The 26378-nt window shown below is 37.9% G+C and overlaps 1 protein-coding gene and 18 non-coding genes across 19 annotated transcripts; 10 read left to right on the top strand and 9 right to left on the bottom strand.

The window, feature by feature from the left end:
• The first annotated feature begins 349 nt into the window (after positions 1-349).
• On the top strand, positions 350-422 carry trnaa-agc. The gene has a single exon. It is a non-coding gene; the product is annotated as a tRNA-Ala (tRNA).
• A 4204-nt stretch (positions 423-4626) lies between these two features.
• On the top strand, positions 4627-4699 carry trnaa-agc. Its single transcript has one exon. It is a non-coding gene; the product is annotated as a tRNA-Ala (tRNA).
• A 1698-nt stretch (positions 4700-6397) lies between these two features.
• trnaa-agc lies at positions 6398-6470 on the top strand. The gene has a single exon. It is a non-coding gene; the product is annotated as a tRNA-Ala (tRNA).
• Positions 6471-6801: 331 nt separating this feature from the next.
• Positions 6802-6874, bottom strand: trnaa-agc. The gene has a single exon. It is a non-coding gene; the product is annotated as a tRNA-Ala (tRNA).
• A 425-nt stretch (positions 6875-7299) lies between these two features.
• trnaa-agc lies at positions 7300-7372 on the top strand. Its single transcript has one exon. It is a non-coding gene; the product is annotated as a tRNA-Ala (tRNA).
• Positions 7373-9034: 1662 nt separating this feature from the next.
• Positions 9035-9107, bottom strand: trnaa-agc. Its single transcript has one exon. It is a non-coding gene; the product is annotated as a tRNA-Ala (tRNA).
• Positions 9108-10226: 1119 nt separating this feature from the next.
• Positions 10227-10299, top strand: trnaa-agc. The gene has a single exon. It is a non-coding gene; the product is annotated as a tRNA-Ala (tRNA).
• Positions 10300-11127: 828 nt separating this feature from the next.
• trnaa-agc lies at positions 11128-11200 on the top strand. Its single transcript has one exon. It is a non-coding gene; the product is annotated as a tRNA-Ala (tRNA).
• Positions 11201-11957: 757 nt separating this feature from the next.
• trnaa-agc lies at positions 11958-12030 on the bottom strand. Its single transcript has one exon. It is a non-coding gene; the product is annotated as a tRNA-Ala (tRNA).
• Positions 12031-13149: 1119 nt separating this feature from the next.
• Positions 13150-13222, top strand: trnaa-agc. The gene has a single exon. It is a non-coding gene; the product is annotated as a tRNA-Ala (tRNA).
• Positions 13223-13553: 331 nt separating this feature from the next.
• Positions 13554-13626, bottom strand: trnaa-agc. Its single transcript has one exon. It is a non-coding gene; the product is annotated as a tRNA-Ala (tRNA).
• Positions 13627-14050: 424 nt separating this feature from the next.
• Positions 14051-14123, top strand: trnaa-agc. Its single transcript has one exon. It is a non-coding gene; the product is annotated as a tRNA-Ala (tRNA).
• Positions 14124-14880: 757 nt separating this feature from the next.
• Positions 14881-14953, bottom strand: trnaa-agc. The gene has a single exon. It is a non-coding gene; the product is annotated as a tRNA-Ala (tRNA).
• Positions 14954-16072: 1119 nt separating this feature from the next.
• On the top strand, positions 16073-16145 carry trnaa-agc. Its single transcript has one exon. It is a non-coding gene; the product is annotated as a tRNA-Ala (tRNA).
• Positions 16146-16476: 331 nt separating this feature from the next.
• trnaa-agc lies at positions 16477-16549 on the bottom strand. The gene has a single exon. It is a non-coding gene; the product is annotated as a tRNA-Ala (tRNA).
• Positions 16550-16973: 424 nt separating this feature from the next.
• On the top strand, positions 16974-17046 carry trnaa-agc. The gene has a single exon. It is a non-coding gene; the product is annotated as a tRNA-Ala (tRNA).
• A 727-nt stretch (positions 17047-17773) lies between these two features.
• Positions 17774-17846, bottom strand: trnaa-agc. Its single transcript has one exon. It is a non-coding gene; the product is annotated as a tRNA-Ala (tRNA).
• Positions 17847-18596: 750 nt separating this feature from the next.
• Positions 18597-18669, bottom strand: trnaa-agc. Its single transcript has one exon. It is a non-coding gene; the product is annotated as a tRNA-Ala (tRNA).
• A 1114-nt stretch (positions 18670-19783) lies between these two features.
• ccdc25 (coiled-coil domain containing 25) lies at positions 19784-26292 on the bottom strand. The gene is made up of 9 exons (XM_034135612.1): positions 26124-26292; positions 25891-25938; positions 25599-25638; positions 25388-25439; positions 25162-25237; positions 22085-22188; positions 21700-21902; positions 21277-21322; positions 19784-20457 (listed from the first exon to the last, which is right to left on the bottom strand). Exons 1-9 carry the CDS (start codon positions 26146-26148, stop codon positions 20428-20430), a joined length of 624 nt encoding a protein of 207 aa, XP_033991503.1. The 5' UTR covers positions 26149-26292; the 3' UTR covers positions 19784-20427.
• Between the last annotated feature and the right edge of the window lie 86 nt (positions 26293-26378).

Raw genomic sequence — 26378 nt, 5'->3', positions numbered from 1 at the left:
ACCTTATTAGATATGGAAGAAGGAACATGACATAAGCTGGATAAATACATGTATGAATAAATACAGGAATATATCAAAGAATAAATACATGTGGAAATAAATATAGGAATGATGATTGATCTTTGAGGGATTTATCTGCAGACGGTGAGTTACTAGTCCTTTTTCTAACAGTTTAGTGCTGGGGTAACAATGTAATACAGTTTGAGAAACATACAAGCAATATACCATTTAACTTGTACTTTTTAGAGGACATGTGTCATATTATAAATCCAAAATCTCAATGTAAACTACTGTATGTTGGCTCCTTATGTGTGTTTTTGATGTTACGTCACTGATTTTAAGGCATCTTGGGGGATTAGCTCAAATGGTAGAGCGCTCGCTTAGCATGCGAGAAGTAGCGGGATCGATGCCCGCATCCTCCAGAACACTTTTTCATTTACAGGATAGACCTTATTAGGTATGGAAGAAGGAACATGACATAAGCTGTTTGAATATCCTAATTCTGGGAATTGAAAAGAAAAGTGGTTCAAAGGTCAAAGATAGGTTCAGGTAACAGTAAAACAGGAAACTGTGTTGTCTGGGGATGCAACATGGATGAAAGAGAAGGATGAAAGGAATATAAAAAGGTTAGAAAACTGTCAAAATAACTATAATTTCACGGGCAGACTAGGGGTAGACGAATGTGAGAATTTGGTTCGGGGTATTGTCAAATATCTGGAACAAACTCCCAGAAACCTGCAGGTCTGCTGCAACTCTGACTACTTTTAAATCCAGGCTGAAGACTTTCTTTTTCAAGCTGCTTTTAATTGAACTATTCACATCTCACACTGCACTGTAACTTTTATTCATGTACCTGTGTTATTCATGTTTTATTATCTTTGCTTTCTAATGTGTTTTATGCTCTTAATGTCTCTCAGTTTTGTAAAGCACTTTGAATTGCCTTGTGTAGAAAAGTGCTGTATAAGGCAAGGCAAGGCAAGTTTATTTATATAGCACCTTTCAACACAAGGCAATTCAAAGTGCTTTACAAAAATGGAAGACATTATGAAAATGGCATTTAAAATCAGTCATTAAAAAGAAAAGATAATAAAATAAACATTAAAAGAAAAAATACATGGATAAAAGTTAAAAGTTACAGTGCAGTTTAAGATGTGAATAGTTCAATTAAAAGCAGCGGCAAAAAGAAAAGTCTTCAGCCTGGATTTAAAAGTAGTAAGAGTTGCAGCGGACCTGCAGGTTTCTGGGAGTTTGTTCCAGATATTTGGAGCATAATAACTGAACGCTGCTTCTCCATGTTTAGTTCTGACTCTGGGGACAGAAAGCAGACCAGTCCCTGAAGACCTGAGAGTTCTGGATGGTTCATAATTTAGCAGGAGGTCAGACATGTATTTTGGGCCTAAACCATTCAAAGCTTTATAAACCAGCAACAATATTTTGAAATCTATTCTTTGACACACAGGAAGCCAGTGTAAGGACTTCAGAACAGGAGTGATGTGATCCACTTTCTTAGTGTTAGTGAGGACTCGAGCAGCGGCGTTCTGAATTAGCTGCAGCTTTCTAATAGATTTTTTATTGAGACCTGTAAAGACACTATTACAGTAGTCGAGTCTACTGAAGATAAAAGCATGGACAAGTTTTTCCAAATCCTGCTGTGACATTAGTCTTTTAATCCTAGATATGTTCTTTAGGTGATAGTAGGCTGATTTAGTAACTGTTTTAATGTGACTGTTGAAACTCAGGTCAGAGTCCATGACTACACCTAGATTTCTGGCTTTATCTGTTGTTTTGAACATTGCAGACTGAAGCTCAGCGCTAACTTTTATACCTTGGCTCCAAAAACCATTACCTCAGTTTTATCTTTGTTTAATTGGAGAAAGTTCTGACACATCCAGTCATTGATTTGTTCAATGCACTTACTCAGTGTTTGAATTGGAGCATAATCTCCTGGTGAAATTGTTACGTAAATTTGTGTGTCATCCGCATAGCTATGGTAACTTATTTTGTTGTTTTTCATTATCTGAGCCAGTGGTAGCATGTAGATGTTAAAGAGAAGAGGCCCCAAGATGGAGCCTTGAGGTACCCCGCATGTCATATTTGTCAACTCAGATGTGTATTTACCTATAGAAACAAAGTTTTTTCTGTCCTTTAAGTAGGACTCAAACCAATTTAGAACTGTTGCCTAAAGTCCCACCCAGTTTTCTAGTCGGTCTAGTAATATGTTGTGGTCAACAGTGTCAAACGCAGCACTGAGATCTAATAATACTAACACTGAAGTTCTGCCACTGTCTGTGTTTAAGTGGATGTCATTGAAGACCTTTACAAGAGCAGTCTCAGTGCTGTGGTTTGGACGAAATCCTGACTGGAACACATCCAAACAGTTATTTAAATGCAAGAAGTTACTCAACTGTTGAAATACAACTTTTTCAATGATTTTACCTAGAAATGGCAGGTTTGATATTGGCCTGTAATTGTTCATTACTGAAGCATCTAGATTATTCTTTTTTAAGAGCGGTTTAATGACTGCAGTTTTCAGGGCCTCTGGAAAAATACCTGAGTGAAGAGATGTGTTTACTATATGAAGTAGATCTGAGGCCATGCAAGGAAAAACATCTTTGAAAAATCCTGTTGGAATAATATCAAGGCAGCAGGAGGAGGATTTCAGAAGTTGAATAATGTCCTCTAAGTTTTTACCATTAATCTGATGGAATTGTGTCATGGTGTTTGAATTGATATTAGGTGGACACAGGGACAACACATTTGCTGTACCTGATGCAGAGGCACTGACTGCTTGTCTAATTTTCTGAATTTTGTCAGTGAAGAAGGAGGCAAAATCATTGCACGCCCTGGTGGATAGAAATTCAGAGGCTACTGACACTGGGGGGTTAGTTAGTCTGTCGACGGTAGCAAACAAGGCACGTGCGTTGTTTTTGTTTTTGGTAATGATGTCAGAGAAGAAAGACTGTCGTGCGTTTTTCAATTCCAAATTATAAAGGCCAAGTCTCTCTTTATAGATTTCAAAGTGAACCTGGAGATTTGTTTTTCGCCACCTACGTTCAGCTTTTCGACACTCTCTTTTTTCTGTTCTCACGGTCATGGCCTTTCTCCATGGAGATATTTTCTTGCCAATCACTTCCTTTACCTTAGTTGGAGCAATGGTATCTATAACATTTTTAATTTTTGAATTAAAATGATCTACTAGCTCATTTACTGAGATGTTAGCAGGGGCAAGTGTGGATGAAAAATTATGAGTAAACATTTCCCTAGTATTTTCAGTTAAATATCACTTTGTGGTTACCTCTTTCTGAACATTTTTGTGAACAGAAATAGAGCTCTCAAAGAAAACACAGGAATGATCAGAGAGTGCAACATCAGTCACCACAACCTTTGAGATATTCAGACCCTTTGAGATAATGAAGTCCAGAGTGTGCCCCTTATTGTGCGTGGGCTCCGCCATATGCTGAGTCAGTCCATAGTTATCAAGAACACAAAACAGTTCTTTAGCCCCTCTGTCCTGGGGGTTGTCAACATGGATGTTAAAATCACCAACAATGACTAGACGGTCAAAGTCAATACACACTATAGACAGCAGTTCAGTAAAATCATCAAAAAAGCTTGCACAGTATTTGGGTGGTCTATAGATATTTAGGAACAGAGCTCGAGAGGAGCATTTCAGCTGAAGGGCCACATATTCAAAAGAAGCAAAGTCCCCATAAGATGTCTTCCTGCATTGAATGGAATCATTGAACAAAATAGCAACTCCACCCCCTTTCTTATGCATTCTTTCCTGACTCATAAAACTAAAGTTGGGAGGGGTTGATTCGATAAGAACAGCTGCACTGTTATTTTGTTCAATCCAAGTTTCCGTTAAAAACATAAAATCAAGATTGTGCTCAGTGATAAAATCATTGATTAAAAATGTTTTTCCTGCCAAAGACCTGACATTTAATAAAGCTAGTTTAAGTTTGTTAAATACACTATCAGTAAAAAATGTTGTGACAAGCTGTGGCTGACATGGAATCACTGCTAAAATTGATAACCTCACACAAACGTTTGAGCACTTCCTGTTTCTAAACTGATTTACCGCTCTTAATCTATTACCTATCAACACAGATATCGGCAAAGCTACTGGCAGGCAGGGCCCCGGCATGTGCTGGAAAGAGTTGAGAGTGCCATATGCCCTTGAGCCTGGACCCAGCACATATCAGTAAAAGTTTGTTGCGTTTTGTACACACACATCCTTATCAGGCTTCGGAGACTGCAGATGCATGTATAAATAAACTTGCCTTGCCTAAGTTGGATAAATAAATGTATGAATAAATACAGAAATACATGACTAAATACAGGAATATATAAAAGAATAAATACATGTGGAAATAAATATAGGAATGATGATTGATCTTTGAGGGATTTATCTGCAGACGGTGAGTTACTAGTCCTTTTTCTAACAGTTTAGTGCTGGGGTCACAATGTGATACAGTTTGAGAAACATACAAGCAACATACCATTTAACTTGTACTTTTTAGAGTACATGTGTCATATTATAAATCCGAAATCTCAATGTAAACTACTGTATGTTGGCTCCTTATGTGTGGTTTTGATGTTATGTCACTGATCTTAAGGCATCTTGGGGGATTAGCTCAAATGGTAGAGCGCTCGCTTAGCATGCGAGAAGTAGCGGGATCGATGCCCGCATCCTCCAGATCACTTTTTCATTTACAGGATAGACCTTATGGAAGAAGGAACATGACATAAGCTGTTTAAAGGGCCCATGTCATGGCCATTTCCACTGATCATAATTCCATTGTTGAGGTCTACTAGAATAGATTTATATTGTGCAATTTTCCAAACTCACATTGGTTTCTCATACAGCATCTCTGTAAACTACGTGTATTCACTGAATTTCACTCTCTGCCTTTAACGGCTCGTTGTAGCTCCAATAGCTCCAGCCCCCACCCTCCCTGTGAGCACAGTGTGCTCTGATTGGTCGGGACGTTGTGAATCGCGCTGAGCTCCGTGGAGGTGTTGTTTCCTTGTTTAGGATACATAGCGAAACACAGCCAAACTCATCCTGAGCACACACAAACTCACATCCGAAGTAAAAACAATAAGTGTGGCTTGATATTGAGTAAGAAAAAGGTTGATAAACGCTGTGAGAATGGGTCTGCAGAGAGAATTTCGCCGCGATCCCAACTGTCTGTTATCAGCCTGCAGCCAGGGAGGAGAAATCAGCTGAGCTGCCTGCTCCCTGCCCACAAATGTGTGTGTGAGGAAGTCCGTGGATTGGTCAATTTGGACCAATCAGCGGGGGCTTAACGTAACGGCTCCACGGATTGGTCCATTTTGTTCCGGGTACGGCTTGACATCATGCCGTACCCGGAACGAAATGGAAGAATCAAATGGACAATGACGTATCTCCAACGAGGCATTTGGGGAGGTATTTTCTGTGTTAGAGTTTTACTCGCTACAGGGTGTACTTTGAGGGTTTGTGACTCTGCACACCGTTTACATGCATACAAACCTTCATAACACACAAGGGGACGGGTAATAACCGGAAAAGCATGACATGGGATCTTTAAATATCCTAATTCTGGGAATTGAAAAGAAAAGTGGTTCAAAGGTCAAAGATAGGTTCAGGTAACAGTAAAACAGGAAACTGTGTTGTCTGGGGATGCAACATGGATGAAAGAGAAGGATGAAAGGAATAGAAAAAGGTTAGAAAACTGTCAAAATAACTATAATTTCACGGGAAGACTAGGGGTAGAGGAATGTGAGAATTTGGTTCGGGGTATTGTCAAATATCTGGAACAAACTCCCAGAAACCTGCAGGTCCGCTGCAACTCTGACTACTTTTAAATCCAGGCTGAAGACTTTCTTTTTGAAGCTGCTTTTAATTGAACTATTCACATCTCACACTGCACTGTAACTTTTATTCATGAACCTGTGTTATTCATGTTTTATTATCTTTGCTTTCTAATGTGTTTTATGTGTTTTATGCTCTTAATGTCTCTCAGTTTGGTAAAGCACTTTGAATTGCCTTGTGTAGAAAAGTGCTGTATAAATAAACTTGCCTTGCCTAAGCTGGATAAATAAATACATGACTAAATACAGGAATATATAAAAGAATAAATACATGTGGAAATAAATATAGGAATAAATAAATACAAGAATATATAAATACATTTATGAAATGTATTCATTTGTGTTATAAACTTTTATTTATGCAGTTAATCAAAGCATATTTGTATTATTCTGTTTCCTCCTATATTTATTAATATATTTCCGGTTTTGTTTATTTGTTTCTGTTTTGGTTCGAGCATTTATTTATTTATTTAAAACTACTACATGTTGGCTCCTTATGTGTGTTTTAGATGTTAAGTCACTGAATTTAAGGCATCTTGGGGGATTAGCTCAAATGGTAGAGCGCTCGCTTAGCATGCGAGAAGTAGCGGGATCGATGCCCGCATCCTCCAGATCACTTTATGGTATAAATAAATAAATAAATGCTCGAACAAAAATAGAAACAAATAAACAAAACCGGAAATATATTAATAAACATAGGATGAAACAAAATAATACAAATATGCTTTGATTAACTTCATTTAAAATTGTTTTAAATAAATAAAAGTTATACAAACATATACATATATATATACAATTATAATACAAATAAAACACACATGAATACATTTCATTCATTCTTCTATATATTCCTGTATTTATTCATACATTTATTTAAACAGCTTATGTCATGTTCCTTCTTCCATACCTAATAAGGTCTATCCTGTAAATGAAAAAGTGATCTGGAGGATGCGGGCATCGATCCCGCTACTTCTCGCATGCTAAGCGAGCGCTCTACCATTTGAGCTAATCCCCCAAGATGAATTTAAGTCAGTGACGTAACATCAAAAACACACTTATGGAGCCAACATGCAGTAGTTTACATTGAGATTTTGGATTTATAATATAACACATGTACTCTAAAAAGTACAAGTTAAATGGTATGTTGCTTGTATGTTTCTTAAACTGTATTACATTGTGACCCCAGCACTAAACTGTTAGAAAAAGGACTAGTAACTCACCGTCTGCAGATAAATCCCTCAGAGATCAATCATCATTCCTATATTTATTTCCACATGTATTTATTCTTTGATATATTTCTGTATTTATTCATACATGTATTTATCCAGCTTATGTCATGTTCCTTCTTCCATATCTAATAAGGTCTATCCTGTAAATTAAACTGGAAGTATGCTCCATATGTGTGGTTTTGATGTTACGTCACTGATCTAAAGGCATCTTGGGGGATTAGCTCAAATGGTAGAGCGCTCGCTTAGCATGCGAGAAGTAGCGGGATCGATGCCCGCATCCTCCAGATCAGTGGTTCTCAACTGGTTAGGCCTCGGGACCCACTTTTTACTTGGTCAATACATCGCGACCCAACATTTTGAAGCACTCAAATCTATTCAACAAAAAATCGTGCTGTAATATATACGCTTTTCAGAATACAATATTAATAAAAGTGAAGTACAGTGCATATATCCCTTCACAGAACTAAAGTATGCTTATAAACAAGGTTTAATGAGATGATGGAATCAAAGCTGAACTATATAAAAAGGCACACATGCTGAAAACCCAACCCCAGCAGGGGGGTCTGGGGGGATTCTCCCCCAGGAGATTTTTAGAAATACTAACAAACTACGCATTCTGGTACACTCTGAGAAGAAAATAAATAAATCTATTACTACCCGACATATTAATAATATTTTATGCCATTGTTTGTTTTTCACTTAGTTCTGACATCTTGCTGCGAGAAGAGGAGACTCTAAATTGTGGGTAAGGGTAGATAGCTCCCATTGTTCTGTGACCTGTCAATCATCAAACCGGGGGTCATATTTCATTATGTGTTCATTTTTATCTGAAGTTGTACCCATGGATGTATAAAGAAGAGTTCTACCGCAGTTATTCTCCGTGGGGACTTCCGGCAACAATCTTGATTCTGATTGGCCAGAAGACTCCAAAAAACATCAGCAGAGATGTTTTATTGAGAAGATGATCACTACGTGACAGAAGTTTTCAAAACCATTTATGGTCTCCGGTACTTCCAGTCCAACGCCTACTGCATGCACAGCGTTAGAAAATCGGTCCTTCAAAATAAAAGTTTGCATTTTTTCCCAAAAAAAAATAAAAAAAATTGCAACTTTTTTTTCTTCACTCACACATCCGCGACCCACTTGAAACGGGTCCGCGAGCCACTTTTGGGTCGCGACCCACCAGTTGAGAACCACTGCTCCAGATCACTTTATAGTGTAAATAAATAAATAAATGCTCGAACCAAAACAGAAACAAATAAACAAAACCGGAAAGGAGGAAACTAAATAATACAAACATGCTTTGATTAACTTAATAAATAAAAGTTTATAATACAAATAAAACACAAATGAATACATTTCATACATTTATTTATATATTCTTGTATTTATTTGTTCCTATATTTATTTCCACATGTATTTATTATTTTATATATTCCTGTATTTAGTCATGTATTTCTGTATTTATTCATAAAACACATTAGAAAGCAAAGATAATAAAACATGAATAACACAGGTTCATGAATAAAAGTTACAGTGCAGTGTGAGATGTGAATAGTTCAATTAAAAGCAGCTTCAAAAAGAAGTCTTCAGCCTGGATTTAAAAGTAGTCAGAGTTGCAGCGGACCTGCAGGTTTCTGGGAGTTTGTTCCAGATATTTGACAATACCCCGAACCAAATTCTCACATTCCTCTACCCCTAGTCTTCCCGTGAAATTATAGTTATTTTGACAGTTTTCTAACCTTTTTCTATTCCTTTCATCCTTCTCTTTCATCCATGTTGCATCCCCAGACAACACAGTTTCCTGTTTTACTGTTACCTGAACCCATCGTTGACCTTTAAACCACTTTTCTTTTCAATTCCCAGAATTAGGATATTTAAAGGGCCCATGTCATGTTCCTTCTTCCATACCTAATAAGGTCTATCCTGTAAATGAAAAAGTGATCTGGAGGATGCGGGCATCGATCCCGCTACTTCTCGCATGCTAAGCGAGCGCTCTACCATTTGAGCTAATCCCCCAAGATGCCTTAAGATTAGTGACGCAACATCAAAAACACACTTATGGAGCCAACATGCAGTAGTTTACATTGAGATTTTGGATTTATAATATAACACATGTACTCTAAAAAGTACAAGTTAAATGGTATATTGCTTGTATGTTTCTCAAACTGTATTACATTGTTACCCCAGCACTAAACTGTTAGAAAAAGGACTAGTAACTCACCGTCTGCAGATAAATCCCTCAAAGATCAATCATCATTCCTATATTTATTTCCACATGTATTTATTCTTTGATATATTTCTGTATTTATTCATACATGTATTTATCCAGCTTATGTTATGTTCAGTGGCGGCGCCAGGGTATTTTTGTTGGGTAATCTATGGTAGGGCTAACCCATACAGTGGTGGTGCTCAAATCAGTATTTGCAATTGAATTACATACACGCTATATCGCCCCCCGTGAAACAGTGAAATGCCACACGTGAGGTTTAGATTATTTCCCTTTCTCAATCAAAATGGAACTGTATGAAATAAAACGGCACATCTGTAAATAAAAAGGGATCACTGTGAACGGGATACTGAATGGCGGTTTTGATTGATCTCAATCAGTAAGGCATGACGCAGACAACGTTGAATTGCTCTGATTGGCTGTAGGTCTATTCAAATTGCATTCGGAGGCATTTTGATCTGACCGCGGCCGCACTTAACGCCAGAGAATTTCCACACCTTTAGTGTTTAAAACTCCCCCACTACTTAGACTATTCCTTGCACCCCTCTTCTATAAACCCGAATGGTCTCAACCATATTGCATCAGTAACGTGCACTTGTTGTTACAGCAGGATCAGTTTGTGTGTTGTGGACACGACCCGTATATTTTCGCAATCCGTGTTCTCAACATTTTGCATTTTGCTTATTATTTAATTGAATTTGCTTACTTTAACATCACTTTTCATGGTGGGGCTAAGGTGGGGCTAAGCCATTTCTTGGTATGGCTGTAGCCTACCCCAGCCATACCCTGGCGCCGCCAGTGGTCATGTTCCTTCTTCCATATCTAATAAGGTCTATCCTGTAAATTAAACTGGAAGTATGCTCCATATGTGTGTTTTTGATGTTACGTCACTGATCTAAAGGCATCTTGGGGGATTAGCTCAAATGGTAGAGCGCTCGCTTAGCATGCGAGAAGTAGCGGGATCGATGCCCGCATCCTCCAGATCACTTTATAGTGTAAATAAATAAATAAATGCTCGAACAAAAACAGAAAAAATAAATAAATAATGGAAATATATTAATAAACACAGGAGGAAACAGAATAATACAAATATGCTTTGATTAACTTCATTTAAAATTGTTTTAAATAAATAAAAGTTATACAAACATATACATATATATATACAATTATAATACAAATAAAACACACATGAATACATTTCATTCATTCTTCTATATATTCCTGTATTTATTCATACATTTATTTAAACAGCTTATGTCATGTTCCTTCTTCCATACCTAATAAGGTCTATCCTGTAAATGAAAAAGTGATCTGGAGGATGCAGGCATCGATCCCGCTACTTCTCGCATGCTAAGCGAGCGCTCTACCATTTGAGCTAATCCCCCAAGATGCCTTAAGATCAGTGACGCAACATCAAAAACACACTTATGGAGCCAACATGCAGTAGTTTACATTGAGATTTTGGATTTATAATATAACACATGTACTCTAAAAAGTACAAGTTAAATGGTATATTGCTATATGTTTCTCAAACTGTATCACATTGTTACCCCAGCACTAAACTGTTAGAAAAAGGACTAGTAACTCACCGTCTGCAGATAAATCCCTCAAAGATCAATCATCATTCCTATATTTATTTCCACATGTATTTATTCTTTGATATATTTCTGTATTTATTCATACATTTATTTATCCAGCTTATGTCATGTTCCTTCTTCCATATCTAATAAGGTCTATCCTGTAAATTAAACTGGAAGTATGCTCCATATGTGTGGTTTTGGTGTTACGTCACTGATCTAAAGGCATCTTGGGGGATTAGCTCAAATGGTAGAGCGCTCGCTTAGCATGCGAGAAGTAGCGGGATCGATGCCCGCATCCTCCAGAACACTTTATGGTATAAATAAATAAATAAATGCTCGAACAAAAACAGAAAAAATAAATAAATAATGGAAATATATAAATAAACTAGGAGGAAACAGAATAATACAAATATGCTTTGATTAACTTCATAAATAAAAGTTTATAATACAAATAAAACACAAATGAATACATTTCATACATTTATTTATATATTCTTGTATTTATTTGTTCCTATATTTATTTCCACATGTATTTATTATTTTATATATTCCTGTATTTAGTCATGTATTTCTGTATTTATTCATAAATCAATTAAAAAGCAAAGCTAATAAAACATGAATAACACAGGTTCATGAATAAAAGTTACAGTGCAGTGTGAGATGTGAATAGTTCAATTAAAAGCAGCTTCAAAAAGAAAGTCTTCAGCCTGGATTTAAAAGTAGTCAGAGTTGCAGCGGACCTGCAGGTTTCTGGGAGTTTGTTCCAGATATTTGACAATACCCCGAACCAAATTCTCACATTCCTCTACCCCTAGTCTTCCCGTGAAATTATAGTTATTTTGACAGTTTTCTAACCTTTTTCTATTCCTTTCATCCTTCTCTTTCATCCATGTTGCATCCCCAGACAACACAGTTTCCTGTTTTACTGTTACCTGAACCCATCGTTGACCTTTAAACCACTTTTCTTTTCAATTCCCAGAATTAGGATATTTAAAGGGCCCATGTCATGTTCCTTCTTCCATACCTAATAAGGTCTATCCTGTAAATGAAAAAGTGATCTGGAGGATGCGGGCATCGATCCCGCTACTTCTCGCATGCTAAGCGAGCGCTCTACCATTTGAGCTAATCCCCCAAAATGCCTTAAGATCAGTGACGCAACATCAAAAACACACTTATGGAGCCAACATGCAGTAGTTTACATTGAGATTTTGGATTTATAATATAACACATGTACTCTAAAAAGTACAAGTTAAATGGTATATTGCTTGTATGTTTCTCAAACTGTATTACATTGTTACCCCAGCACTAAACTGTTAGAAAAAGGACTAGTAACTCACCGTCTGCAGATAAATCCCTCAAAGATCAATCATCATTCCTATATTTATTTCCACATGTATTTATTCTTTGATATATTTCTGTATTTATTCATACATGTATTTATCCAGCTTATGTTATGTTCAGTGGCGGCGCCAGGGTATTTTTGTTGGGTAATCTATGGTAGGGCTAACCCATACAGTGGTGGTGCTCAAATCAGTATTTGCAATTGAATTACATACACGCTATATCGCCCCCCGTGAAACAGTGAAATGCCACACGTGAGGTTTAGATTATTTCCCTTTCTCAATCAAAATGGAACTGTATGAAATAAAACGGCACATCTGTAAATAAAAAGGGATCACTGTGAACGGGATACTGAATGGCGGTTTTGATTGATCTCAATCAGTAAGGCATGACGCAGACAACGTTGAATTGCTCTGATTGGCTGTAGGTCTATTCAAATTGCATTCGGAGGCATTTTGATCTGACCGCGGCCGCACTTAACGCCAGAGAATTTCCACACCTTTAGTGTTTAAAACTCCCCCACTACTTAGACTATTCCTTGCACCCCTCTTCTATAAACCCGAATGGTCTCAACCATATTGCATCAGTAACGTGCACTTGTTGTTACAGCAGGATCAGTTTGTGTGTTGTGGACACGACCCGTATATTTTCGCAATCCGTGTTCTCAACATTTTGCATTTTGCTTATTATTTAATTGAATTTGCTTACTTTAACATCACTTTTCATGGTGGGGCTAAGGTGGGGCTAAGCCATTTCTTGGTATGGCTGTAGCCTACCCCAGCCATACCCTGGCGCCGCCAGTGGTCATGTTCCTTCTTCCATATCTAATAAGGTCTATCCTGTAAATTAAACTGGAAGTATGCTCCATATGTGTGTTTTTGATGTTACGTCACTGATCTAAAGGCATCTTGGGGGATTAGCTCAAATGGTAGAGCGCTCGCTTAGCATGCGAGAAGTAGCGGGATCGATGCCCGCATCCTCCAGATCACTTTATAGTGTAAATAAATAAATAAATGCTCGAACAAAAACAGAAAAAATAAATAAATAATGGAAATATATTAATAAACACAGGAGGAAACAGAATAATACAAATATGCTTTGATTAACTTCATTTAAAATTGTTTTAAATAAATAAAAGTTATACAAACATATACATATATATATACAATTATAATACAAATAAAACACACATGAATACATTTCATTCATTCTTCTATATATTCCTGTATTTATTCATACATTTATTTAAACAGCTTATGTCATGTTCCTTCTTCCATACCTAATAAGGTCTATCCTGTAAATGAAAAAGTGATCTGGAGGATGCGGGCATCGATCCCGCTACTTCTCGCATGCTAAGCGAGCGCTCTACCATTTGAGCTAATCCCCCAAGATGCCTTAAGATCAGTGACGCAACATCAAAAACACACTTATGGAGCCAACATGCAGTAGTTTACATTGAGATTTTGGATTTATAATATAACACATGTACTCTAAAAAGTACAAGTTAAATGGTATATTGCTATATGTTTCTCAAACTGTATCACATTGTTACCCCAGCACTAAACTGTTAGAAAAAGGACTAGTAACTCACCGTCTGCAGATAAATCCCTCAAAGATCAATCATCATTCCTATATTTATTTCCACATGTATTTATTCTTTGATATATTTCTGTATTTATTCATACATTTATTTATCCAGCTTATGTCATGTTCCTTCTTCCATATCTAATAAGGTCTATCCTGTAAATTAAACTGGAAGTATGCTCCATATGTGTGGTTTTGGTGTTACGTCACTGATCTAAAGGCATCTTGGGGGATTAGCTCAAATGGTAGAGCGCTCGCTTAGCATGCGAGAAGTAGCGGGATCGATGCCCGCATCCTCCAGAACACTTTATGGTATAAATAAATAAATAAATGCTCGAACAAAAACAGAAAAAATAAATAAATAATGGAAATATATAAATAAACTAGGAGGAAACAGAATAATACAAATATGCTTTGATTAACTTCATAAATAAAAGTTTATAATACAAATAAAACACAAATGAATACATTTCATACATTTATTTATATATTCTTGTATTTATTTGTTCCTATATTTATTTCCACATGTATTTATTATTTTATATATTCCTGTATTTAGTCATGTATTTCTGTATTTATTCATAAATCAATTAAAAAGCAAAGCTAATAAAACATGAATAACACAGGTTCATGAATAAAAGTTACAGTGCAGTGTGAGATGTGAATAGTTCAATTAAAAGCAGCTTCAAAAAGAAAGTCTTCAGCCTGGATTTAAAAGTAGTCAGAGTTGCAGCGGACCTGCAGGTTTCTGGGAGTTTGTTCCAGATATTTGACAATACCCCGAACCAAATTCTCACATTCCTCTACCCCTAGTCTTCCCGTGAAATTATAGTTATTTTGACAGTTTTCTAACCTTTTTCTATTCCTTTCATCCTTCTCTTTCATCCATGTTGCATCCCCAGACAACACAGTTTCCTGTTTTACTGTTACCTGAACCCATCGTTGACCTTTAAACCACTTTTCTTTTCAATTCCCAGAATTAGGATATTTAAAGGGCCCATGTCATGTTCCTTCTTCCATACCTAATAAGGTCTATCCTGTAAATGAAAAAGTGATCTGGAGGATGCGGGCATCGATCCCGCTACTTCTCGCATGCTAAGCGAGCGCTCTACCATTTGAGCTAATCCCCCAAAATGCCTTAAGATCAGTGACGCAACATCAAAAACACACTTATGGAGCCAACATGCAGTAGTTTACATTGAGATTTTGGATTTATAATATAACACATGTACTCTAAAAAGTACAAGTTAAATGGTATATTGCTTGTATGTTTCTCAAACTGTATTACATTGTTACCCCAGCACTAAACTGTTAGAAAAAGGACTAGTAACTCACCGTCTGCAGATAAATCCCTCAAAGATCAATCATCATTCCTATATTTATTTCCACATGTATTTATTCTTTGATATATTTCTGTATTTATTCATACATGTATTTATCCAGCTTATGTTATGTTCAGTGGCGGCGCCAGGGTATTTTTGTTGGGTAATCTATGGTAGGGCTAACCCATACAGTGGTGGTGCTCAAATCAGTATTTGCAATTGAATTACATACACGCTATATCGCCCCCCGTGAAACAGTGAAATGCCACACGTGAGGTTTAGATTATTTCCCTTTCTCAATCAAAATGGAACTGTATGAAATAAAACGGCACATCTGTAAATAAAAAGGGATCACTGTGAACGGGATACTGAATGGCGGTTTTGATTGATCTCAATCAGTAAGGCATGACGCAGACAACGTTGAATTGCTCTGATTGGCTGTAGGTCTATTCAAATTGCATTCGGAGGCATTTTGATCTGACCGCGGCCGCACTTAACGCCAGAGAATTTCCACACCTTTAGTGTTTAAAACTCCCCCACTACTTAGACTATTCCTTGCACCCCTCTTCTATAAACCCGAATGGTCTCAACCATATTGCATCAGTAACGTGCACTTGTTGTTACAGCAGGATCAGTTTGTGTGTTGTGGACACGACCCGTATATTTTCGCAATCCGTGTTCTCAACATTTTGCATTTTGCTTATTATTTAATTGAATTTGCTTACTTTAACATCACTTTTCATGGTGGGGCTAAGGTGGGGCTAAGCCATTTCTTGGTATGGCTGTAGCCTACCCCAGCCATACCCTGGCGCCGCCAGTGGTCATGTTCCTTCTTCCATATCTAATAAGGTCTATCCTGTAAATTAAACTGGAAGTATGCTCCATATGTGTGTTTTTGATGTTACGTCACTGATCTAAAGGCATCTTGGGGGATTAGCTCAAATGGTAGAGCGCTCGCTTAGCATGCGAGAAGTAGCGGGATCGATGCCCGCATCCTCCAGATCACTTTATAGTGTAAATAAATAAATAAATGCTCGAACAAAAACAGAAAAAATAAATAAATAATGGAAATATATTAATAAACACAGGAGGAAACAGAATAATACAAATATGCTTTGATTAACTTCATTTAAAATTGTTTTAAATAAATAAAAGTTATACAAACATATACATATATATATACAATTATAATACAAATAAAACACACATGAATACATTTCATTCATTCTTCTATATATTCCTGTATTTATTCATACATTTATTTAAACAGCTTATGTCATGTTCCTTCTTCCATACCTAATAAGGTCTATCCTGTAAATGAAAAAGTGATCTGGAGGATGCGGGCATCGATCCCGCTACTTCTCGCATGCTAAGCGAGCGCTCTACCATTTGAGCTAATCCCCCAAGATACCTTAAGATCAGTGACGTAACATCAAAAACACACTTATGGAGCCAACATGCAGTAGTTTACATTGAGATTTTGGATTTATAATATAACACATGTACTCTAAAAAGTACAAGTTAAATGGTATATTGCTATATGTTTCTCAAACTGTATCACATTGTTACCCCAGCACTAAACTGTTAGAAAAAGGACTAGTAACTCACCGTCTGCAGATAAATCCCTCAAAGATCAATCATCATTCCTATATTTATTTCCACATGTATTTATTCTTTGATATATTTCTGTATTTATTCATACATTTATTTATCCAGCTTATGTCATGTTCCTTCTTCCATATCTAATAAGGTCTATCCTGTAAATTAAACTGGAAGTATGCTCCATATGTGTGGTTTTGGTGTTACGTCACTGATCTAAAGGCATCTTGGGGGATTAGCTCAAATGGTAGAGCGCTCGCTTAGCATGCGAGAAGTAGCGGGATCGATGCCCGCATCCTCCAGAACACTTTATGGTATAAATAAATAAATAAATGCTCGAACAAAAACAGAAAAAATAAATAAATAATGGAAATATATAAATAAACTAGGAGGAAACAGAATAATACAAATATGCTTTGATTAACTTCATAAATAAAAGTTTATAATACAAATAAAACACAAATGAATACATTTCATACATTTATTTATATATTCTTGTATTTATTTGTTCCTATATTTATTTCCACATGTATTTATTATTTTATATATTCCTGTATTTAGTCATGTATTTCTGTATTTATTCATAAATCAATTAAAAAGCAAAGCTAATAAAACATGAATAACACAGGTTCATGAATAAAAGTTACAGTGCAGTGTGAGATGTGAATAGTTCAATTAAAAGCAGCTTCAAAAAGAAAGTCTTCAGCCTGGATTTAAAAGTAGTCAGAGTTGCAGCGGACCTGCAGGTTTCTGGGAGTTTGTTCCAGATATTTGACAATATCCCGAACCAAATTCTCACATTCCTCTACCCCTAGTCTTCCCGTGAAATTATAGTTATTTTGACAGTTTTCTAATCTTTTTCTATTCCTTTCATCCTTCTCTTTCATCCATGTTGCATCCCCAGACAACACATGTTCCTGTTTTACTGTTACCTGAACCTATCTTTGACCTTTGAACCACTTTTCTTTTCAATTCCCAGATTTAGGATATTTAAACACCTTATGTCACCCTGTAAATGAAAAAGTGATCTGGAGGATGCGGGCATCGATCCCGCTACTTCTCGCATGCTAAGCGAGCGCTCTACCATTTGAGCTAATCCCCCGTGATGCCTTTGGAGCAGTGACGTAACATTAAAAACACACATATGGAGCATACTTCCAGTTTAATCATACATTTATTTATCCAGCTTATGTCATGTTCCTTCTTTCATATCTAATAAGGTCTATCCTGTACAAGAATATATAAAGAAATGTAAGAAACGTATTCAGTTGTGTTTTATTTGTATTATAAACTTTGATTTCTTTAAAACATTTTTTTATTTATGCAGTTAATCAAAGCATATTGGTATTATTTTGATTGCTCCTATATTATTTGCATAAGTACATGTTTTCATCCAACTGCACCCTATATTCTGCCCATATACAGTCTATGATTCTGCCTCATATCGTTTTTATAGAACACATTTATTTCTAGTTTTGTAATTATCAACTGCACTGATAAATACATGTGCAATAACTTACTTACTGACTTGTTTATATTTGTACACTGCCTTATTGTTCTTGTATTTGTATGGTAATGTTGTATTGTTTTGTAAGCGTACTGTTCAATGTATCATATAGGTCCAATTTATAGTCACTTTATATATTAAAAATGTTAGCTTGTATTGTCAAAATTATGCTTATACTGTCTGTTATGTGTGATTGCACCATCGGGAATGCTTGGAATTTCGCTGTACTCTGTGTAGTGACAATAAAGGAATCTATCTATTTATATATTTCGGGTTTTGTTAATTTGTTTCTGTATTTGTTCAATCATTTAGCCATTTATTCTATTGACTGAAGAAAAAGTGTTCTGGAGGATGCGGGCATCGATCCCGCTACTTCTCGCATGCTAAGCGAGCGCTCTACCATTTGAGCTAATCCCCCGCGATGCACTTATGAAACTGACGTCAGAATTTATAGATGAAACCTAGAGTTTAAAGTCTGGTGGGTTAGTGTTTAAAGAAGGGGTAACCCTCTTTGCGTTTGGATTTGAGCAGATCCTCCACAATGACTTTTTCAGTCATTACCACTGTTAGCAATACATCAGCATTTCAGACTCTCCTTTCCTATCCTATCTTAGATGGGTTGATAGCGCCCCCTACAGGAGAGAGGAAATCATAGCTGCAGTAATTATATATCCTGAAGGTAAACAGTATTTTATTTAACTGCTGTTTGTGTTAGCAATGTATCATTTAAACCTGTAAGATGTTAGATTGTGTTGACTATATGAATGTATTTGTTGAATACTTGGAAGAGCAAATAAGTGCAAAAACAGAATATGCCTGCAGACAGCAAAGATACGTCTGTAGGTCTAAACCAGTCAAACTCAATTTCATCGCGGGCCACATTAGCAATTATGGTTGCACTCAAAGGGCCGGTTGTAACTATATAAATATACATATATAAATATATAATATATATATAAAATAATGTATTATATTACATTATTGCCTCTGAATTGGATTATTATCGGATAGGATAATAACTTACTAATTAACTACGTACGAAAGCAGAAGTCCAGGGCAAATAATTGCAAGTCTCTTCAGTGCGCATGTCACATAACGAGATGCATTGTGGGACATGTAGTTTATGGGCAACCTGCTTCTGTAAAGTGGCATGAAACCGTATAATAAATGTATTATATCCTTTGCAAGCTCTTGCGGGCCACATCAAATGAAGTCGCGGGACGGATTTGGCCCCCGGGCCTTGAGTTTGACACCCCTGGTCTAAACAATGAGAGCTTTAACATCTCAGTGCTGCTGGTCTTATTTAACAAGAATAATCTTTACTGAAAGTCTGCTTACTTGCTTTTAACTGAAGTCATTGACTTATACAGATGTGTTTAAAGTGGTTCAATAGAAATGCACTTTTTTTATTTACTGTGACTGCGATCCAAAGGTTGAGAAAGTACTTTTTTTAATAATATATATATGAATAGTTAAGTGATTTGACAAATTAGATTGTTTCACCTTTTTTAGTGACACATTTCTACAGTGGGTAATGATTGTAAACTGTAGTTTATTTGGATTTTTGACATTTAGTTTGACAGAATAATCATTTTGAAGAGCAAGGACATGGGAAATGTGACAGGCTTTATATAGGAAAGAATAACCATTAGATGTAGACATACATTTGTGCATACATTCTTTAAAATAAACTAAAAACTTTCAGGACACCATGCTTCTGCAGTTAGTGGATGTCAAGCTTAATCTATAACTGTGAGTACATTGAATTGTATTGAACACATTAGTACATGAAGATGAATGAACACATAAAGAACAGAAGGGTTTGCAGGGTTATTAAAACATAGGACCAATAGTTTAATCGTACATCAACATCGGTTTTGCAATTTGAGTGTTTTCCAACCGAAATGATCCGCAGCATTTTTGTCGTCCTGTGTTTCCTCTCCAGTGTCATCTCTCATGAAGACACGCGATTGGTTTTGAAAGCAGTGTCTGAACCAATCAGCATGTGGAATAAATCCCCGGCACTGTCCTGTCATTGGCTGCGCTCTGCTCCACAAGCAAAAAGGTATCCGTTTGTCTTTGTTGTTATATTTCAATGTCAGTGCAGAGTAACAGCAAGCGGAAGCAGCAGGAGAGGACTGAAGAAGAGTCTGCTTGCTGCCGGCGTTTAATCCTCTCACATGAAGTCGTCTGAATCATTGCCATCCTGCAAAACAAAAGGCAGCAAAACACAACTTAATGCGGTGAAAATGACACAAGCTGGTATCAGATCTTTTTGTATATGGTCCCATAACTCTTTAAAACAAAGCTTGTCCATGAATGAAATACACATTTATTTATTTACATGTATTCTAAATATGAACAGCTTTATGTCTGTTGTTCACTTGACACCATGGGCGTAGGAAGCATCCTCAATGTGGGTGGGACAGTTTGACCGCGGTGGACCTCACCTCCTCTAGATGATTACCAAACCGTTTGAGACCCACTACTGAGACTAAAGTGAACTATCTAAACCCTCAGAGAGTCCTTTCCCTCACTGAGCTGTAGTTAGCGCCGGAGCCTCGCAGCGGGGAAACTGTGGCGCGCATAATTTTACAACTAAAGACACAGCTACACAGAAAACGCAGCATGTGTACGGCTCATGTGTACGGCTCTGAGAATCTGCCTTGGTACAAAGTAGCAGTGAAAACATGGGACGGAGTTTCATTGATTTGGGCGTTCTCACAATAAGCAAGTGGAATGGATTTGATAATGAAGCACTGACACAGCGCTCTACAAAGAGTGGCGAGTGGATAGACCGATTCACGGACTTTCCGCATAGTACACGTGGGGGGGGTCTAAACTAGTCATTTTAAAAGGCTGCGACGCCCACGCTTGACACGGATATCATATATATATATATATATCTGGAAGAAATGAAACACATTTTGACCCATTCATGAATATTCTAGATATTGAACAAATGCAGCAGATTCCTTATATGTTCTCTTTCTGGGAGATTCATCTCTAAATATAATATACTCACCTCATTAGTCTGCATGTTTTCATCCACCAACAATGAAGTATAGTGCCTGGAGAGAGAAACCAACACTTAACAAATGAAAAAATATAAATGGAATTAAGTACAAAGTATATAATAGTACAGGTTTAAATTAGCTAGAGTAGAAGTGTTTTGTGAGCAGTGTGCAAAAGGTTAACATCCAGGATCTTTTATCACTCGTCATTTCCTGTTTCCAACCAATGGTTAAAGCAAATTCTAAGTTACGGATAACGACCATTAGTCATTTTTCCATCAGTGAATGTTAACCTGCACTGATTGAAGTATGTTTTTTTTAAAGAATTTAATTAAAATAAGCTGGATAGTGGACAGTAAAAGCCACTTTCACTTCTGAATAATAGTGAGAAACCTTTTCATAATGCTAAGATATTGTCTCTTTTGTGGACGTACTTCAGTTCATCCATCTCTTTTCTCTTCCTCACGTCATCCTTCTCCTTCTTCCTCTCTTCCTGGATCTGAACTTTCTTCTCGTTCCTCTCCTCTCGGTCTCTCGACTCTTTCTCTGCCGCCAGGTCGGGGTATCGTTCATCTTTAGTTCTCTCCAGGCGGTTTACGATCTCATTCACCTTCTTCTCCACCGCCACGAGCTTCACCTGTAAAACAACCGGACATCAAAATACTTCCATGGCCTGAAAGTGGGGGAAAGGGACTGTGATGTAGAAAAGGAAACCTTGTGGTAATGGGCTATATAAATAAAATATACTTGCTCAAAAACAGCTTGATGTCAGTGAAGATGGAGTCTTTTTTTAGTTTTAATATGACTTTGTTCACTGACCTCTTTCTGTCTGAAAAAGCCAATTTGTCCAACGTCCATTTCTCCGGTTTTCTTCAGGTTGGCCCACGGTGTGTAAACCACATTGATGTTGTTCATCTTACATCCTAAGTATACATGGAAACATAATCAGGTGTCACTTCCAAAAACAGTAGATAACAGGCTATTACAGGATAATTTGTGAGGTTGCTGTTAGGCCTGTCGCGATAATCAATAAATTGACTTATCGTACGATAAATAAAAATGGACTCGATAACTTTTCTGAGCTCGATAAATTGCCGTTTACATGCGTGTTTGTTTACATAAGGATGTGACCAGCATTTTAGCCCGGCGTGCTGTGGCTGCCGGCCAGGCCCGCTGTGAGGGGCGGGGCTCACACACAGCCAGGTCAGGACACTCCGCGTGCAGCAGCGTAGCAGCCAAATTAATAATATAGAGACAAGCAGGAGACAACGTGTGACTTACTCGAGGGGAATTTGAAGTTAAATGGATGTGGTTGCAAAACCTAATACCACATCTCCGGTGTGGGAATATTTTGGATTTAAGGCAAGGCAAGGCAAGTTTATTTATATAGACCAATCATCTGAGCCGGCCCGGCTAAAATAACTGGATGGCCTACCTGCCTGTCAGCTTTCCATCTGTGCACAAACTTATCTCGTGCCCTCATTGGTCATGTGCGCGTTCGTGTGTGTTGGAGGAGGGGCTCTGTAAGGAAGTGGCAGATTTTTTCCGGTTGTGTATTTTCAAATTCTAGCGCACTCGAGCTGGTTTCTCCAAAATGACCTACCCCACCTTTAATCCAAGTTTCCGTTAAAAGCATAACATCGAGATTGTGCTCAGTGATAACATCATTGATTAAAAACGTTTTTCCTGCCAATGACCTGACATTTAATAAAGCTAGTTTAAGTTTGTTAAATACACTATCAGTCAGATTTTTTGTGACAAGCTGTGGCTGTGGCAGTCACTGCTAACTTTGATAAACTCACACAAATGTTTGAGCGCTTCCTGTTTCTAAGCTGATTCTCAATCTATTACCTATCAACACAGATATCGGCAAAGCTACAGGCAGGCAGGGCCCCGGCATGTCCTGGAAAGAGTTGAGAGTGCCATACGCCCTTGAGCCTGGACCCAGCACATATCAGTAAGAGTTTGCTGCGTTTTGTACACACACATTCTTATCAGGCTTCGGTGACCGCAGATGGTGTCTTGAAGGGGGGGGGGAGGTGGTTGATATAGGCACGGTGATGAAGACGGGGGAGATGGTGCGCGTCTCTGTGGGCGTCGTTGAGGGGCGGGGGTAAAGGACATGCTGCCAACCCTGCGTATCACCTTAATGCGGTCATTGAACTCCAGGAAGGAATTGGTGCCATCCTGTATCTCCTTCATGTGTTCAGCGATCTCCAGGAGGGTGGGCGAGGGTGAGTAGAGAGAGCTGTGGGGTGAAGGAAGAGTATCCTCAAAGGTGATAAGGGGGGGTGAAGGGCGGTGGAGACTCCTCCATTTGTCTCATAGGTTTCCCATAATCAAGACATTCCTCAGGCGGGTGCAGTGATACATCTTCAAGGTTTTCTGAGCGATGTGTTGTGTCTTTCTCCTGTTATCATTCCTCTTGTTGCTTGTCCTTGGCAGAGGGAACAGATTGATGACGCAGGCAGTTGAATATGTTAGGGATAAACAATTTCACTCCTGACTTGTTCAGGCAAACTCCATCTGCCTTAAAAAGATGTCTGTGGTCCGAGAAAAAGTTAAAATTGTCAATAAAATGGACAGAATGGTCAGTACAGGCAGCTGAAAGCCACGTGTTCAGTGCAAACAATCTGCTGAATCTCTCCACTCCTCTTCTGACTGGCGGTAGAGGGCCACTGATGAACACCTCCGCATTTAGAGAGCTGACAGTTTCCAACAGACATTTAAAGTCTTCTTTCAGCGCTTCTGACTGTTGTTTCACAACATCATTTGTTCCAATGTGCAGTACCACATTCTTCACAGTCGGATGTTCAGCCCCAATATGCAGGATCTTCTCAGCCAAGTCAGAGACCATATCCTTGGGAAAACAGAGTACTTTGGTGTTGTTCTTACTACACAGGCTTTTTACATCTCTTTACAGCAGAGTCACCCACAATCAGAGTTTCAGGCCCAGTCGTTAGCTTTCCCTCTAGCCTTTTACTTTTGGAGTAGCTATTGGTCCTTACCCTGCTGTGTGAAGAGGACAGGTTATCCAGGTCATCAGAAAGAGATCTCCGGTTCTGGGTCAGCGGAGCGTATCTGTTCTGGATTGGCACACTTGGTGGTTTAGGAGGATTGTTTGTAGTTCTCCCTTTAGCAGCTATCCACGGCTGTTTCCTAGTATGAATAGGGGTTGAAGAGGCACTCTTCCTGGGTGATAACAATGCAGGCCAGTCGGTCGCATCACAGATTTCAGAGCGCTGGGCTCTGCCTGTTATTCGTCCTCCCAAATCCCATGGAAATTATTTACTCTTCGGTTTTGCACCCAGAGAGTTCGAGGGAGGAGTACCACTTGTAGATTTATTACCCAGTACACAGCCCTCCTGTTCCTTGGAATCCTTGTAGCTGCTAACTAGCTGTGAGTTAGCATGCCCTTTTCCATACTTTTGCAACACTGGTAAAGTGGTGTCATTCCAACCTAGTCCATTCACTTCCACGTTAAATTCCAACCGCTGCATTTTCATTTCCAACACGGCCATCTTCTGTAGAAGTTTGTGGAAGTCATCTGTACAGAACGGAGGCATTTTGCTGCTAACTAGCTAAATAGCATGCAGTACCAGGCTTTAGCTGTTGCTATGCCACGCTACTGTAAGACTGAGGTCGTCGTAAAAATATTGAAATATGGCTGAAACCCTTCATCTATTTACGAAGAGTAACTGTCCCAGTGATAAGTTAATGACCAGGAGCCGCTGCTCGAAGTTATCAGAAAAGAAAAATAGGAAAATCAGCATAAGCACTGTAAGAAAGCAGGAAGTAGTCGATCTTTAGGGATCAGCTCTGATATTTCTCATGGCTGATACCTGAAGCCAATCATTCTACAAATCAAATTAAATCATTGGGAAGCAGATCTTTACCTTGGATGCTGTTGTTTTTCACCAGCTGTGCACAGTCTATCAGCACCTCGGGGGGAATGTCGTGTATCGTATGACCCTAGAAAAGACAGAGCAATCAGCAGTGCATACATGCGCTAAAGGCATCGGTGTCCATAGACAAAGTATTTGGCGGATAGCTAAACCTGTTGAGAATCACCATGACTAACTTACAATTCAGTATTTCAGGTTAATTGTGTTGAATCTTTACCTGTGGCACTCTCAGATACACATGAGCCGAAGACAGTTTGTCAACATGAAACCTGGAGGTGGAAAAACAAGAATCAACAACACATCGATAACTTGTAATATTCCTATTGATATTTCTGTTAATTGTGCTGTAACATTGTTTATAATGAAATATTAAATTACATTTTTTCAGAACAGTTAAACAAGCACTTAAAAATACACTAAAGTCTCACCAGATGTCTTCAGGCCACCCATACTTTATTAGATCCTCATCTGCAAAAACCATATCAGCAAGTTAGAGGTGATCTGGATCCTTTGTGATCCATTACAATAACTAGCTCAACAAAAACAGGCATAGCATAAGACAAACGTTACTATAAAGTAGTAATAAGGGGACCAAGTGTTTGAAAACTAGTGTGTGGGTGTGTGTGTGTGTGTGTGTGTGTGTGTGTGTGTGTGTGTGTGTGTGTGTGTGTGTGTGTGAGGGAGAGATTTAACGATAGCTTACTTATCATATTTACTTACTCTCATATTTGTCTTTTCCCATGTAGATTGTGTACTGAGGGTTCACCACTGAGAGAGAAATAACACATCGATAGTTACTGCATGAAATGTTGAAATGTTGTTATATATGCTAGCACCAAACTCATAAAAGGCACAGACAAGAGTCACATTAAATGATAATTAAAGCTTTGTAAAGTGTTGGCTAACAGGCTACTAGCTAGCATCGCTGCTAGCTCTGCTGTGGTTTTACTCACCGGCACTTGTGAAGTAAAACACCATCTTAGATAAATTAAAAAACGTGCCACTTAAATATGAATAGTGAGCGTTTATATTTTGAAAGCTAAAACAGCTAATTATGGACACAAGCAATCTGTTTTCCCCGACTGATCGTGGCTGCTGTCACTTTTCGCGTGTAGAAGTTGACCCGGGAAGTTGTTAGTACTAGACAGGAAGTATCCAATTGGTTTTACAAAATAAAAGCGGGACATTCTTTAAATGTGCCAATGTTG

This window comes from Trematomus bernacchii, unplaced genomic scaffold (genome assembly GCF_902827165.1).
Source record: "Trematomus bernacchii unplaced genomic scaffold, fTreBer1.1, whole genome shotgun sequence".
NCBI classification, from domain to species: domain Eukaryota; kingdom Metazoa; phylum Chordata; class Actinopteri; order Perciformes; family Nototheniidae; genus Trematomus; species Trematomus bernacchii.
Note: the sequence above shows the minus strand (reverse complement) of the source record. Positions and strands in the feature narration are given on the sequence as shown.

Bases quoted from the DNA above. Each gene is read 5' to 3' on its own strand.
- ccdc25 (XM_034135612.1), bottom strand. From the start codon at position 26,148: ATGGTGTTTTACTTCACAAGTGCCG. The intron at 21,323-21,699 runs GTACGTCCACAA...TTCTCTCTCCAG, and splicing joins AAAGAGATGGATGAACTGAA to GCACTATACTTCATTGTTGG. The intron at 20,458-21,276 runs GTGAGTATATTA...TTTGTTTTGCAG, and splicing joins AAAACATGCAGACTAATGAG to GATGGCAATGATTCAGACGA.